Source organism: Narcine bancroftii, chromosome 4 (assembly GCF_036971445.1).
Source record: "Narcine bancroftii isolate sNarBan1 chromosome 4, sNarBan1.hap1, whole genome shotgun sequence".
Classification (NCBI taxonomy): Eukaryota; Metazoa; Chordata; class Chondrichthyes; order Torpediniformes; family Narcinidae; genus Narcine; species Narcine bancroftii.
This window is the reverse complement of record NC_091472.1, coordinates 318,624,481-318,642,530: the sequence shown is the minus strand read 5'-3', so window position 1 is coordinate 318,642,530 and position 18,050 is coordinate 318,624,481. Positions and strand designations below refer to the sequence as shown.

Genomic DNA, 18,050 nt, shown 5'->3' with positions numbered 1-18,050 from the left:
TAGTACTTCTCAGTGTTTTGGCTAGCGTGACTGCTTTTCCATAGGTCAGAGGTTCTGTTTCTAATAGCTTCTGACAGATGTAACTGGAGTCGATTCCTTTGACAAAAGCATATGACATCGCATTCATTTGCTAGTGAGTCGAGAGCCAGTGCATAGGCAGCATCACTTTCCCTGGGTTTCTGGCGTCTAATCAACAACTGGTGCCGGGCAAATGCCACATTCTGTGGTGCCGCATAGTAAGTGGTCAGTTGTTCCTGGGCTACAGCCAGAGTTGTAGCCCCTCGAGTTACAGCAAAAGGGATCTCGCCAGAAAGGAATTCAGGTGGCCCCACTGTATTGCCTCATCGACCACGTTGTTCTGAGCCATGTAGTAATCGAAACAAGTAATCCAGTGGTTGAAGATTTCTCTGGCCCTCGGGGCAGACTGGTCGATTATCAGCCACTCTGGCTTGAGGGCTGCATCCATTTCTACTAATAAAATTGAAGTGCCAGTTAATGAAGAAATTGAAGGCTGTGTAGTTAACCAGAAATCATGGCTTTTATTAGTAGAAACTCAGTAGTACAATAATGAATGATAATGGGTGCGAACACAGTTATACCCAAGGGGAGAGTCTTTAGTGGTAGAGATAATACACGTCCAATGTCAGTAGAGCAGACTAAGAACAGCGAAAGACTGACAGCATGACACCGATTCATCACACCCTGGCCAACCGTCATTGATGGCTGAGGTGGTTGGCCCATGTGATAGTCTCCTCTACTTCTGGGACTCACTGTTGGGAAGTGTTTCCTGGTCAACACTGGCGCCGAGATAAGTGTTCAACCCCTCGCAGGCCTCGACAGCTACAATGGCAAGCAGGGCCAAGCACTGAGGGCAGCCAACAGCTCCTCCATTTGGACTTTTGGGACCCACACCATCCCTCTTTGCTTTGGCTTTACATGGACCTTCACCCTCGCACAAGTGGCACATCAACTCCTGGGAGCCGACTTCCTTCGTGCCCACTGCTTACTTGTCAACCTCCAGGGACAGCGCTTGGTGCACGCCAGAACATTTCAAACTCTGCCTCTGGGGGAAGCCAAGATACCCACCCCCCACCTGGACTCTAACACTTTCGGACAATGAGTTTGCCTGCATCCTGGCCAAGTTCCCTGGATAGTGGCGACACAGTTCTCCGCAGCCAAGCCAAAGCACGGGGTAAGGCACCACATTCTGAACGAAGGCCCTCGGTCCACGTCAGGGCATGCCAAGAACCTCCTAAAGAGGTCAGCTGGCGAAGGAGGAGTTTTAAGAAAATGGAGAATCTGGGGATTGAATGGCGCTCGGACAGTCCCTGGGCCTCCCCCCTCCACATGGTTCCCACATCAGCAGAGGTTTGGAGACCCTGCAGCGACTACTGCTGCGTCAACGAGGCCACCATGCCTGACAGATATCCTATGGCCCACATCCAAAACTTTGCTGCCAACCTGCAACGGGGCATGGGTGTTCTCCAAAGTGGACCTCATCTGGGGGTACCACCAAATCCCATTTAACTCCCAGGACGTCCCCAAGACTGCAATCATAACCCCCTTTGGCTTGTTTGAATTTCTCCGACTAGAGATAAAGGTGGAAAGATGTGTCTGGAGGCTGTGGAAGTGGGTGAGGTCCTCAATGAATACTTCTCTTCAGTATTTACCAGGGAGAGGGACCTTGATGATGGTGAGGACAATATGGGTGGGGTTAATGTTCTAAAGCACGTTGATATTAAGAGATAGGATGTGTTGGAGCAGTTCAAATGCATTAGGATGGATAAATCCCTGGGGCCTGTTGGAATATACCTCAGGCTGTTCCATGAGGCGAAGGAGGAGATTGCTGAGCCTCTGGCTAGGAACTTTGTGCCCTCCTTATCCATGGGAATGATACCGGGGGATGGGAGGGTGGAAGATGTTATCCTTTTGTGCAAAAGAGGTAGTAGAGAAAGTCCAGGTAATTATAGGCCAGTGAGCCTTGTTTCTTTGGTAGGCAAACTGTTGGAAATGATTCTTAGAGTTAGGATCTATGTGCATTTAGAGAATCATGGTCTGATCAGGGTCAGTCAGTGTGGCTTTGTGAAAGACAGATCATATGTCACAAGCCTGATAGAGTTATTTGAGGAGGTGACCAGATGTATTAATGAGGGTGTAGTGGGTGTGGTCTACATTGACAAGCTTCCACATGGTAAGCTTATTCAGAAAGTCAGAAGGCATGGGATCCAGGAAAGCTCGTCCATGTGGATTCAGAGTTGGCTTGCGCAGAGGGATATTGATAGAATGCAGAGCTGGGCTGAGAAGTGGCAGATGGAGTTCAATCCGGAGAAGTGTGAGGTGGTACACTTTGGAAGGACAAAGTTAATGGCAGGATACTTGGTCGTGTGGAGGAGCAAAGGAATGTGGGTGCATGTCCACAGAACCCTGGAAGTTGCCTCACAGGTAGACAGGATAGTTAAGAAAGCTTAGGATGTGTTAGCTTTTGTAAGTTGAGGGATTGAGTTTTAAGAACTGTGAGATAATAACACAGCTCTACAAAACTCTGGTTAGAATACACTTGGAGTACTATGTCCAGTTCAGGTGGTCGCCTCATTATAGGAAAGACGTGGGAGCATTGGAAAGGCTGCAGAGGAGATTTACCAGGATGCTACTTGGTTTAGAGATTAAGGGAGCTAGAACTTTACTCTTTGGAGCAAAGGAGGATGATAGGAGATGTGATAGAGGTGTACAAGATATTAAGAATATATAGAGTGGATAGCCAACACCTTCTTCCCAGGACACCACTGCTCAATACAAGAGGGCATGGCTTTAAGGTAAAAAGGGTGGGAAGTTCATGGGAGATATGAGAGGAAGGATTTGTACCCAGAAAGTGGTTGGAGTGTGGAATGTACAACCTCAGTCAATGGTGGAGGCTGGTACATTGGTGAATTTTAAGAGACTGCTAGACAAGCATATGGAAGAATTTAAAGTGGAGGGTTCTGTGGAAGGCAGGGTCTAAACGTCAGCACAATATTGTTCTAAGTTATCCTTTCTGCCTTCATCAGTGCCCTCTGCTCTTGAGAACATGTTCGGAGGGTTCAAGAAGTAACAAGTTCTGGACACGAAACAATAGTCTTACATATGGAGGAATTCTCAACATGGAGCATGTTCCCACACACATACAAAGCATTAACACCTGATTTATGTACATCGGATGTTAATCCTCCCGATTGTGAAGCTAGGGTCATACAAACTATACCTGCCACACCCTATGAAATAAGCAAGTACAGGAACAATAATTGAGTTAGAATTTTAATGGGTGAAAACAGAGGTCTGTCCTGGGTGTATGCCACAGTAGCCCCCAACCTGTGCTTGCATACACCTCGCAACCTGGAGTGAAGCTCGGGGCTTGTCTCAAGGCCCAAAGAGAGTGAGTTTATTCACGTGGTGGGCTTTATACTGCAGCCAGCTTGGGGTGGGGGGTGGGGGGGGTGGGGGGGGGGAGTGCGGCTCAGATATGTCCATGTGACATGCAATCTAAAAGAACCAAATGGGTGGCAGCTTCACCTGTGGGTGGATCTAACCTTGACTAGCAGGTGAGGTGAATTGTGACCAGTTGCCCACTGGAGAAGAGGTCAGGTGGCCTTCCGTACAACAGCTGTCAAAATGCTTTCTGGGAAATGTTCATCTACTCTTGTTCATTGAAGTTAAATCCTTTCTGCATTGTTGGGGGTCTAAAGATTTATTCTTTAATCAGCAACTGATGTCTATCAGTTTTATTGAATTCTAGATATGACAAAAAGACGGTGGAGTTTCCTCTTGGAGGATTACAGAGTGCTGAGTGAGTACCATGTATAATCTATTTTGTTTACCCTCCACCTCCCCTGCTTCCTCTTTCCCTCGTGTTGTCCAATTATCTTTCCTACCCAATCCCATTGTACCTTGTAGATGGTTGAGATGAGGCATTCATCAGAACATTTGGTTGGATACCAATGGTAATGTGCACATCTGACTTTATCTATTGTCAGAAGTATATTACATGATTGCTTTATTCCATAAGATGTTGGAGCAGAAATATCAAGTTTGCCCTGTCATTTAATCATGAGCTGATCCATTTCCCCACTCAGCCCCACTGCCCAGCTTTCTCCCATAACTTCTGGTGCCATGGCTCATCAAGAACCTATTAATCTCTGCCTTAAATACACCTAATGACCTGGCCTCTACAACTACCTGTGGCAACACATTCCACAGATTCACCACCCTCTGGCTGAAGAAATTTCTCCGCATCTCTGTTCTAAGTGGACACCCTTCAATCCTGAATTTATGCCCTCTTGTCCTGGACTCTCCCACTGTGGGAAACAACCTTTCAACATCTATTGTCCATGCCTTTTGAAATGTTTCAATGAGATGCCCACTTATTCTCTTAAATTCCAATGAATACAGGCCTCCAAATAGTAGTGTAGAGGTGAGGGAAGGCATTAAAAGAGAAATTAGAAAAGGTGCAATAAGGGAACAGCTGTCATCATGGGAGACTTTAATTTGCATATAGATTGGACGAGTCAAATTGGTAAAAATACAGAGGAGGAGGAATTCCTTGAATGTTTACGGGACAGTTATCTAGACCAATATGTTGAGGAACCAACTCGGGAGCAGGCCATTTTAGATTGGGTATTATGCAATGAAAAGGAGCTAATCAACAATCTTGTTGTACGAGGCCCTTTGGGTAGGAGCGATCACAATGTGATCGAATTCTCACTCGACATGGAGAGTGAAGAAATTAAAACCGAGACTAAGGTCCTGAATTTAAATAAAGGGAATTATGATGGTATGAGACGGGAGTTGAGTAAGATTGATGGGGTGGTGTTTATGGGGGAGTTGACTGTGGATAGACAATGGAAAGCATTCACAGATCTAATGGAGAAATTGCAAAAATCGTTTATACCGGTTTGGCATAAAAATAAACCAAAAAAGGTGACTCAACCGTGGATAACAAGGGAAATTAGAGACAGCATTGGGTCCAAAGAGAGAGCATATCAATTGGCCTAAAAAAGTACCACAACCGAAGACTGGGAGCAGTTCAAGATGCACCAAAGGAGGACAAAGGGATTCATCAAGAGAGCAAAAATAAATTACGAAAGTAAGCTTGCGGCAAATATAAAAACCGACTGCAAAAGCTTTTATAAATATGTCAAGAGGAAAAGATTGGTGAAATCCAGAGTAGGTCCTTTGCAGTCGGAATCAGGGAAATATATAATGGGGAATAAGGAAATGGCAGACCAATTAAATTCTTACTTTAGTTCTGTTTTTACAAGAGAGGATACAAATAACCTCCCAAAGATGTTGGGAAACATAGAGACTAATGCAAGGGAGGAACTGCAAGAAATCAGTATCTCTAAGGACATGGTCTTGGGGAAATTGATGGGATTGAAGGCAGATAAATCCCAAGGGCCTGATAATCTACACCCTAGGGTAGTCAAGGAAGTGGGGGTAGAGAAAAGGTGGGGAATTATCGGCCAGTGAACCTTACATCAGTAGTGGACAAAATGATGGAATCCATTATTAAGGATGTAATAGCGGAGCATATGACTAGCAGAGAAGGGATCGGACAGAGTCAACATGGATTTACAAAAGGTAAATCGTGCTTGACAAATCTATTGGAATTCTTTGAGATGGTGACAGGTAAAATAGATGGGGGAGAGCCAGTGGATGTGGTGTACCTGGACTTCCAAAAGGCCTTTGATAAGGTCCCGCATAAACGACTGGCTTCCAAAATCAAGGCTCATGGGATTGGGGGCAAAGTATTGATGTGGATTGAGAACTGGCTGGCAGATAGAACACAGAGAGTTGGGATAAATGGCTCGTTTTCTGAGTGGCAGGCGGTGACCAGTGGGGTACCACAGGGATCTGTACTGGGACCCCAGCTGTTCACAATTTACATTAATGATCTGGATGAGGAGATTGGATGTCATATCTCCAAATTTGCAGATGACACTAAGCTAGGAGGGGTTGTGTGCACGGAAGAGGGGGTCAGGAAGCTCCAGTGTGATTTGGATAAATTGAGGGACTGGGCAGATACATGGCAAATGCACTACAATGTGGATAAATGTGAGGTTATCCACTTTGGTAATACAAACCGGAGGGCAGATTACTATTTGAATGGCAATAGATTAAGAGATGGGGAAGTGCAGAGAGACCTAGGGGTACTTGTACACCAGTCTCTGAAGGTGAGCATGCAGGTACAGCAGGCGGTTAAAAAGGCAAATGGTATGTTGGCCTTCATATCAAGAGGGTTTGAGTATAGGAACAAGGATACCTTACTGCAGCTGTTCAGGGCCTTGGTGAGACCCCACCTGGAGTATTGTGTGCAGTTTTGGTCACCTTATCTAAGGAAGGATGTTCTTGCAATGGAGGGAGTGCAGAGGCGATTCACCAGGCTGATACCTGGAATGGCAGGAATGACTTATGAGGAAAGATTGCTCAAATTGGGATTGTACTCGCTGGAGTTTAAGAAGATTGAGAGGGGATCTCATAGAGACCTATAAAATTCTAGCAGGACTGGACAGAATGGATTCAGATGGGATGTTTCCAAGGATGGGAAAATCCAGAACCCGGGGCCATGGTTTGAGGATAATGGGCAAACCATTTAGGACCGAGATGAGGAGGAATTTCTATACCCAGAGGGTGGTGAATCTGTGGAATTTATTGCCACAGAGGGCAGTAGAGGCAGGTTCATTAAATATATTTAAGAGGGAATTAGATCTATTTCTTTAGTATAAGGGCATTAAAGGTTACGGAGAGAAGGCGGGGACGGGGTACTGAACTTTAAGATCAGCCATGATCTCGTTGAATGGCGGAGCAGGCTCGAAGGGTCGAATGACCTACTCCTGCTCCTATCTTCTATGTTTAAGAGCTGTCAAATGCTTCTTGTATTCCCAGAATCATCCCAGTGAACCTCCTCTGAACCTTCTCCAAAGTCACCACATCCTTTCTTGATTGAGGAGCTCAAAACTGCTCACCTTGTTCCAAGTGTGGTCTCACCAGGGCCTTATTAAGCCTCAACATCACATCCCTGCTCTTCTATTCTATTCCTCTTGAAATGAACACCAGCATCGCATTTGCCTTCTTCACTGACTCAACATGCAAGTTTGCTTTCAGGCTCCTGCACAAGGACTCCCTGGTCCCTTTGCATCTGGGTATTTTAAATTTTCTAACCATTTAATAAAGAGTCTTGCCATTTTTTTTAACCAAAATTATTGACTGTTCTCTTTCTGACATTGCATTTCAGTTTTCAACTTTTCTGCCCATTCTCCTAATCTAAGTCCTTCTGAAGTTCCTCTGTTTTCTTAACACTACCTGCTCCTCCATCTACTGTCATGTCATCTGCAAACTCAGCCACTGTCCAAATCATTAATATACAACATAAAAAGAAGTGACCCCAACACCAACCCCCGTGGAACGCCACCAGCAATCGGTAACCAACCAGAATATGATCCCAGTATTCCTACTCTCTGCTTCCTGCCAATCAGCCAATGTTCTACCCATGCTAGTATGTTTCCTGTTATACTAAGGACCTTTATCTTATTTAGTAGCCTCATATGTGGCACCTTGTCAAAAAATCCAAATAAAGAACATTTCCTTTATCCAGCCGGCTGGTATCTTCTTCAAAGAGTTCAAATAGGTGTGCTCCCAAGTATTCTGTAATCTCATTCTTGACCTTCGGCTCCAACATCTTCCCAACCACTGACATCAGGCTCACCAGACAATAATTTCTATTCTTGAATAGTGGGGTGATATTTGCGATTTTCCAGTCTTCCAGGATCATGCCAGAATCTATTGATTACTGAGAGATAATTGCCAATGCCTCCATAGTCTCTACCTCTACTTCTTTCAGAACCCGAGGATGCATTCCATCTGATCTGGGAGATTTATCTATGAAGTTTCAGATTAATAAACAAGATACAAAGAGATCAGAATTGCATTAACAATGGTTAACATGTACAAACATGGAGCCTCCCAGTCTCTTAAAGGTCAAACACGAAAAGGAATCAAATTCTAGAACCGTAGAATGTTACAGCATAGAAAAACAAGCCATTTGACCACCTGCTCTCATTCCATCACCCTCCAGACCTCTCCGATCCATAGATTTATCCAATTTATTTTTAAAACTCAATTGAATCTGCATTCACTACATCAGATGGCATCACTCCTACCAATCTCTGAGTGAAAATCTTTCCCCTAATGTTCCCCTTGTACCTGTTTCCTTTCAGCCTGAAGCTATGACCCCACTCTAAGTGGCAACATCCTACTCACATCTACTCTGTCTGTACCCCTCATATATCTTATAAATCTCGATCAAGTCTCCCCTCATCCTTCTTTGTTCCAAGGAGCAGAGTCCTAACCTGTTTAATCTTTCCCGGTAACTCAGCTCCTGAAGACCAGGCAACATCTTAGTAAATCTCTTCTGCACTCTTTCAATTTTTCCTGCTGCTGTGTGGCCAGAACTGCACACATGACTTGTATAACATAACATCCCAACTCCTGTACTCAACACTTTGATTTATAAAGCCTAAGGTGCCCAAAGCTCTCTGCACAACCCTGTCCACATGAGATGCCACCTTCAGGGAACAATGTATCTATATTCTCTCGGCTCCTCTGCACTCCTTACGGTCGACCAATTACTGTGCACATCCTACCCTGATTCGCTCTTCCAAAGTGCAACACCTCGCACTTACCTGCATTAAATTCCATCAGCCATTTACTGGCCCAATTTCTAAACTAAGAAACAAAAAATGAAAACAAAAGCTGGGCTACTAATGTTTCAACAGTTAAACAATTATTTTGTGGTTAATTCTGCTCCTCTACGCTCTCAAAAAAAAAGTTGAAAAGGATTCAGAAAGGATCAACTTGCATCATTGAAAATGTTGAATAAATGGCCTCCATGTTTCTTCAAATTTAACAGAAGGGTCAACAGTACCAGTTCTAATTTTCTCTAAATATGCTGTAGTTTGGGAAAACAATTGAAACATAGTAGATGGTTTAGGGTCTTTCCATTTTAGAACAATGGATCCTGGCTATTAAAGGAACAAATGCAATCACATGACAAGCTGAAGTCCAAAAAAGTGCAGTAATGGGATGAGGCTGGAGGTCAATGAGCAATGGGAACTCTTGCAGACCCTTCTACCTGCCCTGGGAACTCTTGCAGACCCTTCTACCTGCCCTGGGAATTCTCGCAGACCCTTCTACCTGCCCTGGGAATTCTCGCAGACCCTTCTACCTGCCCTGGGAATTCTCGAAGACCCTTCTACCTGCCCTGGGAATTCTCGCAGACCCTTCTACCTGCCCTGGGAATTCTCGCAGACCCTTCTACCTGCCCTGGGAATTCTCGCAGACCCTCCTACCTGCCCTGGGAACTCTTGCAGACCCTTCTACCTGCCCTGGGAACTCTTGCAGACCCTTCTACCTGCCCTGGGAATTCTCGCAGACCCTCCTACCTGCCCTGGGAACTCTTGCAGACCCTTCTACCTGCCCTGGGAACTCTCGCAGACCCTTCTACCTGCCCTGGGAACTCTTGCAGACCCTTCTACCTGCCCTGGGAATTCTCGCAGACCCTTCTACCTGCCCTGGGAACTCTCACAGACCCTTCTACCTGCCCTGGGAACTCTCGCAGACCCTTCTACCTGCCCTGGGAACTCTTGCAGACCCTTCTACCTGCCCTGGGAATTCTCGCAGACCCTTCTACCTGCCCTGGGAACTCTCACAGACCCTTCTACCTGCCCTGGGAACTCTTGCAGACCCTTCTACCTGCCCTGGGAATTCTCGCAGACCCTTCTACCTGCCCTGGGAATTCTCGCAGACCCTTCTACCTGCCCTGGGAATTCTCGCAGACCCTTCTACCTGCCCTGGGAATTCTCGCAGACCCTTCTACCTGCCCTGGGAATTCTCGCAGACCCTTCTACCTGCCCTGGGAATTCTCGCAGACCCTTCTACCTGCCCTGGGAATTCTCGCAGACCCTTCTACCTGCCCTGGGAATTCTCGCAGATCCTCCTACCTGCCCTAGGAATTCTCGCAGACCCTCCTACCTGCCCTGGGAACTCTCGCAGACCCTCCTACCTGCCCTGGGAACTCTCGCAGACCCTTCTACCTGCCCTGGAAACTCTCGCAGACCCTTCTACCTGCCCTGGGAACTCTCGCAGACCCTTCTACCTGCCCTGGGAATTCTCGCAGACCCTTCTACCTGCCCTGGGAATTCTCGCAGACCCTTCTACCTGCCCTGGGAATTCTCGCAGACCCTTCTACCTGCCCTGGGAATTCTCGCAGACCCTTCTACCTGCCCTGGGAATTCTCGCAGACCCTTCTACCTGCCCTGGGAATTCTCGCAGACCCTTCTACCTGCCCTGGGAATTCTCGCAGACCCTTCTACCTGCACTGGGAATTCTCGCAGACCCTTCTACCTGCCCTGGGAATTCTCGCAGACCCTTCTACCTGCCCTGGGAATTCTCGGTCATGCTGATTGGTGCATTACCCTTCGGCTAATGAGGGTAAAGACATGAAGGATCTTGATGGTGCTATCTGTCAAGCCCAGACCTCCCATCCTGATGGTGCCATGATTGTTGTTGGATACTTCAATCACACCAGCCTGAAAACGGTCTTACCACGGTTTCAGAGGCATGTGATCTTTGCCACCGGAGGATAGAACATTCTGGCTCTGGTGTACACCAATGTCCCTTTCCCCCGGCTCTGGTGTACATCAATGTCCCTTTCCCCCGGCTCTGGTGAACACCAATGTCCCTTTCCCCTACCTTGGTTACTCGGATCACATATCTTCTTGCTAACACCGGCATACTGCTGGCAAAACAAACTAAGTCAGTTCACAGGGAGCTCAGAATGTGGTTGGGGGTTGGGGGGGGGGGCATAGTCGTGTTGCAAAACTGCTTTGAGAATATGGACTGGAGCTATTTCAAGGAGGTGGCCACCTACAATGTATGTAAACATGGAGTACACACAACTGCAGTGACTGGGTACATCAGCATTGAGGATGTCACTGAGAACAAATGCTAACCAGAAACCATGGTTGGTTGCTGAGGTCGGGCCCTTCTCAGAATTCGTGATGCTGCCTTCAGAACAGGGTGTAAGATGACACTAAGATCAGCCAGGGCTGAATTCTCCCGAAAGGCAAACTGAAAGCCAAAGCTGGGGTATGCTCAGAAGATCCACAGACTGCTGTGTGACACGAGGCAAGTATGGCAAGGGATCAAGACTGTTAGGGATGATGTCAACCTTGTGAATTAAATACAGTGATGCCTTCCTTCCAGACAGTCTGAACTTCTGTGCATGGTTTGAAGAGAAGGACATGTGAATTAAATACAGTGATGCCTTCCTTCCAGACAGTCTGAACGTTTGTGCACGGTTTGAAGAGAAGGACAGGATGACACCAAAGAAAGCTCCGTCCCCGATGAACTGGTCCCCTGCATAGCCCTAAGCTACTTTGTTAGCTCACCGTGTAATACCCAAACCTTCTAGACTACCCTACCCTACAGACTCTTATCAAAGCCCATGCTAAACATGACCTCTACTGCCCTGTCTTCATCAATCCTCTTGGGCATCTCTTCAAAAAAGTCAATCAAATTTGTAAGATTTGATTTTCCACACCCAAAGTCATTCTGACTATCTCTAATCAGAAGAGATTTAACAGGATGTTGTCTGGATTGGAGAACGTGTCTTGTGAAGTAAGTTTGACAGAGCTAGAGTTTTTCTCCCTTGGAGTGACGAGGATGAGAGGTGACCTAATAGAGGATTGCATGATGATGAGGGGTCTAGATAGACAGAGGTGCACCAAAGAAAAGGTACAAGGACTGCTTAAAGAAATCTCTTGGTGCCTGCCCCATTGACCACCGCCAGTGGGCTGATCTCGCCTCCAACCGTGCATCTTGGCGCCTCACAGTTCGGCGGGCAGCAACCTCCTTTGAAGAAGACCGCAGAGTTCACCTCACTGACAAAAGACAAAGGAGGAAAAACCCAACACCCAACCCCAACCCACCAATTTTCCCTTGCAACCGCTGCAACCGTGCCTGCCTGTCCCGCATCGGACTTGTCAGTCACCAATGAGCCTGCAGCTGACGTGGACATACCCCTCCATAAATCTTTGTTCGCCAAGCCAGCCAAAGAAAGAAAGAAGAAGAAGATAGAATAGGCATCCAGCACCTTTTTCCTGGAGCATTAATAGCAAATATCTGAGCACATCCATTTGAAGTGAGTGGAAGAACATTTAGGGGAGATGTCAAAGATATGTTTTATTTTACACAGAGGAGTGATGGGTGCCTGAAATGCATTGCCAGAGGTGGTTGTGGAGGCTGGTACAATAAGAACATTCGAAAGACTCTTGGATAGGTACATGGATGTGAGAAAAATAGTGGGTTTTAGGTATGAGGTAGGGAAAATTAGATTGTTATGAAGTAGATTTATCTAGGTTGGCACAACATCGTGAGCTGAAGGGCCTGATGTTGTATTTTCTAAGTACTGAGGCCCTCAGATTCAGACCTTATCCAAGGGGATGTGCTATGATTAATGGGACACCGCAGTATACTCCATGTTATCAGGTCTTTGTGTGAAATCCTGTGTATAAAACTGCTGTACGTTTACAACAGTTGCGAACCCATCAAATGGGACTTTGCCCTTTGAAATCTTGAGATGATGAAAAGTGTTGTTTTGTTTTAAAAAGTTGAACATTTTCCTTACATTTTTCTTTGTTTTTCAGTTGAGAAGCTGTTGAAAATCTCTACTGTGCAGGTGGAGCCATTGCCCCGTGGGGTGCTGGAGGTATTCTTGCCTCAGTTTGAAAAGACTCATCCAGAACCTTTGGCGATCATAGAGGCTGATCTGTCTGATGTTGACTCTAAATTGGTTCAGAGCCTAATGCCTTTCCAGAGAGATGGAGTGAAGTAAGTCTCAGCACTTGGTTCATGTAAATTCAATCAACATGGGAAGCAGTGGTCAGGATTTGGTTTTGGGAGCGGGATGGATCCGTAAAGTAAATCCTCAGTGGATACTTGAGGCAGCATGAAGGGAAGAAGAGTGTTGGCAAGGTGATTGAATTGGCTTGCCTGCAGAAAGCAGAGGGTAGTAGTAGATGGAAGGTATTCCGTCTGGAGGTCAGTGATAAGTGGTATTCTGCAAGAATCTGCTCTGGGACCCTCTGTTTTTCGTGATTTCTAAAAATGATTTGGATGAAGAAGTGAAGAGGTGAGGTAATAAGTTTGCAGTTGTATGAAGGGTAGATATGTTGTGGATAGCGTAGAATTGGCTGTCAGGTTACAACAGGATATAGACAGGATGTAGAGTTGGGTAGAGAGTGGCAGATGGCTTTCAATCTGGATAAGTGTGAAGCAGGCACTTTGGAAGGCCAAACTTGAAAGTAGTGAACATGATTAATGGCAGGATTCTTAACAGTGTGGAGGTACAGAACAATCCAAGAGTCCAGGTCCATAGATCCTCAAGGTTGCCGCACAGGTTGATGGGGAGATTAGGAAGGTGTATAGTACTCTAGTCTTTATTAGTCAGGAATCGAGTTCAAGAGCCGTGAGGTAATGTTGCAGTTCCATAAAACTCTGGTTGTATTACATTCAGTTCTAGTTGCCTCATGACAAGAAAGATGTAGAAACGTTAGAGAGGGGGCAGAGGAGATTAACCAGGATGTTGCCTGGATTGGAGAACATACCTTGTGAAGCAATGTTGATGGAGCTGGGACTTTTCTCTTTGGAGCGAAGAAGGATGAGTGTTGACTTAATAGAGGTCTGTATGATTATGAGGATTATGGACAGCCAGCGCCAAACAACAAGTATCTGAAGACATCTGTTCAAAGTGAGTGGAGGAACATTTAGGGGAGAAGTCAGGGTAAGGTTTTTCACATAAAGTGATGGGTGCTAGGAATATATTGCTGGGGGTGATGGTGGTGGATGGTACAATAGACATTGAAAAGACAGGCGTATGGATGTAAGAAAAATCCATGTGGGTTGTGATTGTGAAGTGAAGAGGTAGGAAGAGAAGCCATTACTGGTGATTCTTTGATTGTGACTCGTGTCCTCAGAGGGTGTTAGTAATCTGGAATGTCATGCCTCAAGAGGGGCACTTACTTTAATAACAAACACACAAAGTGCAACGGACTGAGTTCTGGTCCATAGGATGAGTATAAATGGGGCCTGTTTCTATGCTGTAAAACTCTGACTCCTTGTCAACTTCTCACCATGACTCAGCAATCAAAAGCTTGACCCCTGTCACTGGGGCAGTATCACTGGTAGCTGTTGGTGGGTGGATGGGCTGAATGGTCTCATGCATACATGATCACCTTTTCATATACTCTGCATTCATTCTTAGCAAATTGTATATTGATGCTTTGTGTTTTGTCAGTTTTGCCATTTCGCAAGAAGGTCGTTTGCTACTCGCTGATGACATGGGGCTTGGGAAAACTCTTCAGGCTATTTGTATTGCTGCAGTATATCATAAGGAATGGCCTGTGCTTGTGGTGGCTCCATCTTCAGTCCAATTCACCTGGGCACAGGTATGTGCCTTCTTCAGTCAATAGGATATTTCAGTATTCTGCATATTTTCTATAAAATGAGTCTCAGGCTCACAATGAGATATCTTAATGCAAGAAAGAAAGAACATCAATGTCTCCATGTCTCTTATCGACCCAGATTGAGCCTATTAATATCAAGTGAATTGGGATTTGCAGGGAATTCCTGAGCATATGTCAGTTTGTGATGCATATTAAAGGCTAAAAATACCAGGTGCAGTTTATGGACTAGTTATTCTTATGAGCATTACTGTCTTTTCACAGGCTTTCAGCCATTGGCTGCCCTCTGTGAATGCTGAGACCATAAATGTGGTGAAGACAGGGAAAGATCAACTCGCGTCCTCCACTGTCAACATCATCAGCCATGACCTGCTTGCCAAACTCAGCAAGCAGCTGATGGAGAGACAGTTTCAGGTCATTATTGTGGTAGGTGGATTTAATTGCCTTTTTTTCACCCCAGACTGAACATATTGGTGTGAGGTACAGCGTCCACCTGGACGGCTAGCTCTCTCTCACTCACACCCACACACACACACACACACACACACACACACACACACACACACACACACACACACACACACACACACACACACACACACACACACACACACACACCCTCCCTCCCGAGGCTTAATGTGCAACATTGGCACACTGTCTGACCCACAATATCCACTGAGAATTATTTTGAAGTACACTGGCTGTTCTAATTTAATAAATGATAATGGTGGGGGGGTTGGGGGGGGGGAGAGGGTGGGAACCAGAGTGGCAGTGCAGACAGAGGAGTGATTGTGGAAAAAAATGCCCTTAAAGAAAGGACTTCAAGTAAAAAGACCTTTCTGACAAAGTCCTTCTTAAGTAAGGTCAGGAGAAATAGAAGGGGACACGAGAAGGCCTTAGCAAGTAAGATTATGGAAAACCCGAAGCCATTTTATGCATAAATGAAGAACAGAAGGATGACAAGAGTGAACATAGGTCCATTTAAGGATAAAGGAGGCAACGTGTGCTTGGAGGTGGGGAAGTCTTAAATGAACATTGTACTCTGCTTCAGTATTCACCAGAGAGAGGACCTTGGTCAAGGCGAAGTCAGAATAGAACAAATTTGTGTGCTGGACCATCTTGAGATTAAGAAAGAGGAAGTGCGGCAGTGAGGTGGTAGTGTAATTCCAGAGCTCCTCGTATAAATAGATATAACGAACAAAGAAAAGTAGATCCCCTGGAAAATTATTATGATCTGGAAAACAAACTAAAAAGTAAAACAAAATCAAAATAATGGGAAAGAAAGTAAAATTATCAATGGTAGAGAGGTTAGAGAAAGAAGAAAGTGGAAAGGACTCACCGCATGGGCAAGAAGAGATTGACTTCGGCCTGTTCAGAGGCAGAGGACGGCAGCAGCATCGACATCCAGGCAGCGGAACCCCCACCGGGAGGAAAGCTCGCCTGGAGGGCTGAGCGAAGACACACCAGGAAGGACTGACCTGGGAGAAAACCGGAGGAGAGCTATAGCTAAGGTAGCGACGAGAGAAGACGTTGGACCCACGCAGCCAATGGCTGGGGTGATGTCATGGGGGGGGGGGGGGATTGGACTTGCACGGAGGGACAGAAACACACCTGGGGGAGGGCAGGAGGATCTGAGAAGCCCGGAGAGGGTTATCAAGCAATCGTCGAGAGACCTGTGAGTGATAACAGCGACCCGGGGCAGCGAGGAGGATGGCCACGGCGACCCCCTCACATGGGCATGGGAGTGGATGGCAGTGTGGTAGGAGTGTGGGGTTACTGTAATGGGACAGTGAAGGTGGAGGAGGGGCCCCCAGGAGCAAGAGAAAGCTTACCTGGTAGGGGAGTGGCGAGCGATGGCGGAGAGGGTAAAGATGTTGGGTCTGGAGGGCCATGATCAACAGATAGAGAAGAGGCCGGAGGATGAGGTTTCTTTAAAAAGTGGATACCAGAGGTGCAGGGAGGGAACAAAATTGGTAATTTGGAAATTGACAGGGCCCATTGGTCTTCAGCTGCCCCAACCCCACCCCCCCTGCCTGGCTCCAGGTCCAAAATCCCACTCAGTCCTGGTCAAGCTCCTTCGCTACTAGGGCAGGGAGCCAATTTTACGTGCGGTGGCAGAGAGAGCGTAGGAGAGGGGTGGTCCAATAATGTGGAAGGGGGGTATAGGGTACACCTTTTCCCTTATATTAGTGCAGCACTTGTTAGCCAAAGGAAAGAATTTGATGCAGTTAAAAAATGTTTTGAAACAAAACGGGATAGAATATTGTTAGATGTTTAAAAGAGATAGATTGTGGGGGGTTTAGTGAAGGTCATTTCACAAACACAGTAAAACCTCACAAAAGACATCTCATTTAAAATGCAAGAGCTTTGCTGAGGCCAGACATTCAGGCACCAGTTGGCTTTGCAAACGACAATGGAACTTCTTTGGAAAGAATTTCAAAAGCAGGTGCAAATGGAAAAGTCCAGGCTCAAGTGCTGATAAGATCTTTCAAGGATTGGGTTTGGAGCGTGGGGAGAGGTTTTGGTTTTTACAAGCAGAGAGAGAAAAGAACAAACAGGAGAGAGAGAGATAGAAGTCAGTTCTACAGAAGCAGTGAAGGCTGCAAAATGGCAAGCTGTCAGCTTGTTGAAAAACCCTCATTTTGAAGATGGATTGTGAGTTCTGATTTCAGCCTGTTGAAAACCTTTGTGGTCCTTACAAGAGGAAGTGGCTGGCTAGATGTTTCTCCTGAAATATTGGAAACAAGAGGAACTCTGTAATGACCTGGAAGAAGAGGTTATCATTTGGAAAATCCATGAATGGGGCAAATTTCTTCAGCAAGACCCTGAAGTGGGTGATCAGAGGAAATCAGTTTGTGTGTGTCCAACAGCAAGAAATCTCTCTGAAACCAACTAGAACCTTCCTGAGTGGTAACCATTTAACTTTAAGCACCAGAACCTTGTAAAGATTAAATGTTAAATTCTGTGCTCAGTCTAAGAACTGCCTGATACCGGGGAACTTGGAGGAGTGAGAAGTGAGATTGGACTGTGAAACAAAGAACTTTCTTGAACATGTGCACGTTACATACACGGGTTAAGTTAATAGTAATAAGTTAAAGTTTGAACCTGTTTTTATGTTTAAAGAAAATAAAAACCAACTTTTGTTTAAGTAACTATTTGTCTTGGTGAATTTCTATGGATGCTGGGTTTTGGAGTCCTTTGGGCTCCTAACAATATGCCCTCCTTCATCCTACGACCTTGAAAATAAAAAGGCCAGTAGGGGATGAAAAGAATTGTTTCAAAAATGCCAAGGAGGCAATGGATTATGTGAAAAAGGGGATATCCTCTGATTGGGGATGATTATAATAGATTATGGGCTTGTATATAAGTTATATTGCTACATGTTACATAGATACATAGAAGATAGGAGCAGGAGTAGGTCATTCGACCCTTCGAGCCTGCTCCGCCATTCAACGAGATCATGGCTGATCTTAAAGTTCAGTACCCCGTCCCTGCCTTCTC

At 45.8% G+C, this 18,050-nt stretch overlaps 1 protein-coding gene across 9 annotated transcripts in view; it reads left to right on the top strand.

Moving 5' to 3' along the window:
* Positions 1 to 18,050, top strand: part of smarcal1 (SWI/SNF related, matrix associated, actin dependent regulator of chromatin, subfamily a-like 1) — a 104,044-nt gene that overhangs the window by 36,935 nt on the left and 49,059 nt on the right. For all 9 annotated transcript variants that reach the window (XR_011356882.1, XM_069936088.1, XM_069936093.1 and 6 more), the window contains 4 exons: positions 3,770 to 3,820; positions 12,735 to 12,918; positions 14,384 to 14,534; positions 14,814 to 14,975. Coding sequence is in view for 8 of the 9 variants with exons in the window: in XM_069936088.1 (XP_069792189.1) it covers positions 3,770 to 3,820; positions 12,735 to 12,918; positions 14,384 to 14,534; positions 14,814 to 14,975 (548 nt within the window). In the remaining variant the exon portion in view is untranslated. The remainder of the gene's footprint in view (positions 1 to 3,769; positions 3,821 to 12,734; positions 12,919 to 14,383; positions 14,535 to 14,813; positions 14,976 to 18,050) is intronic.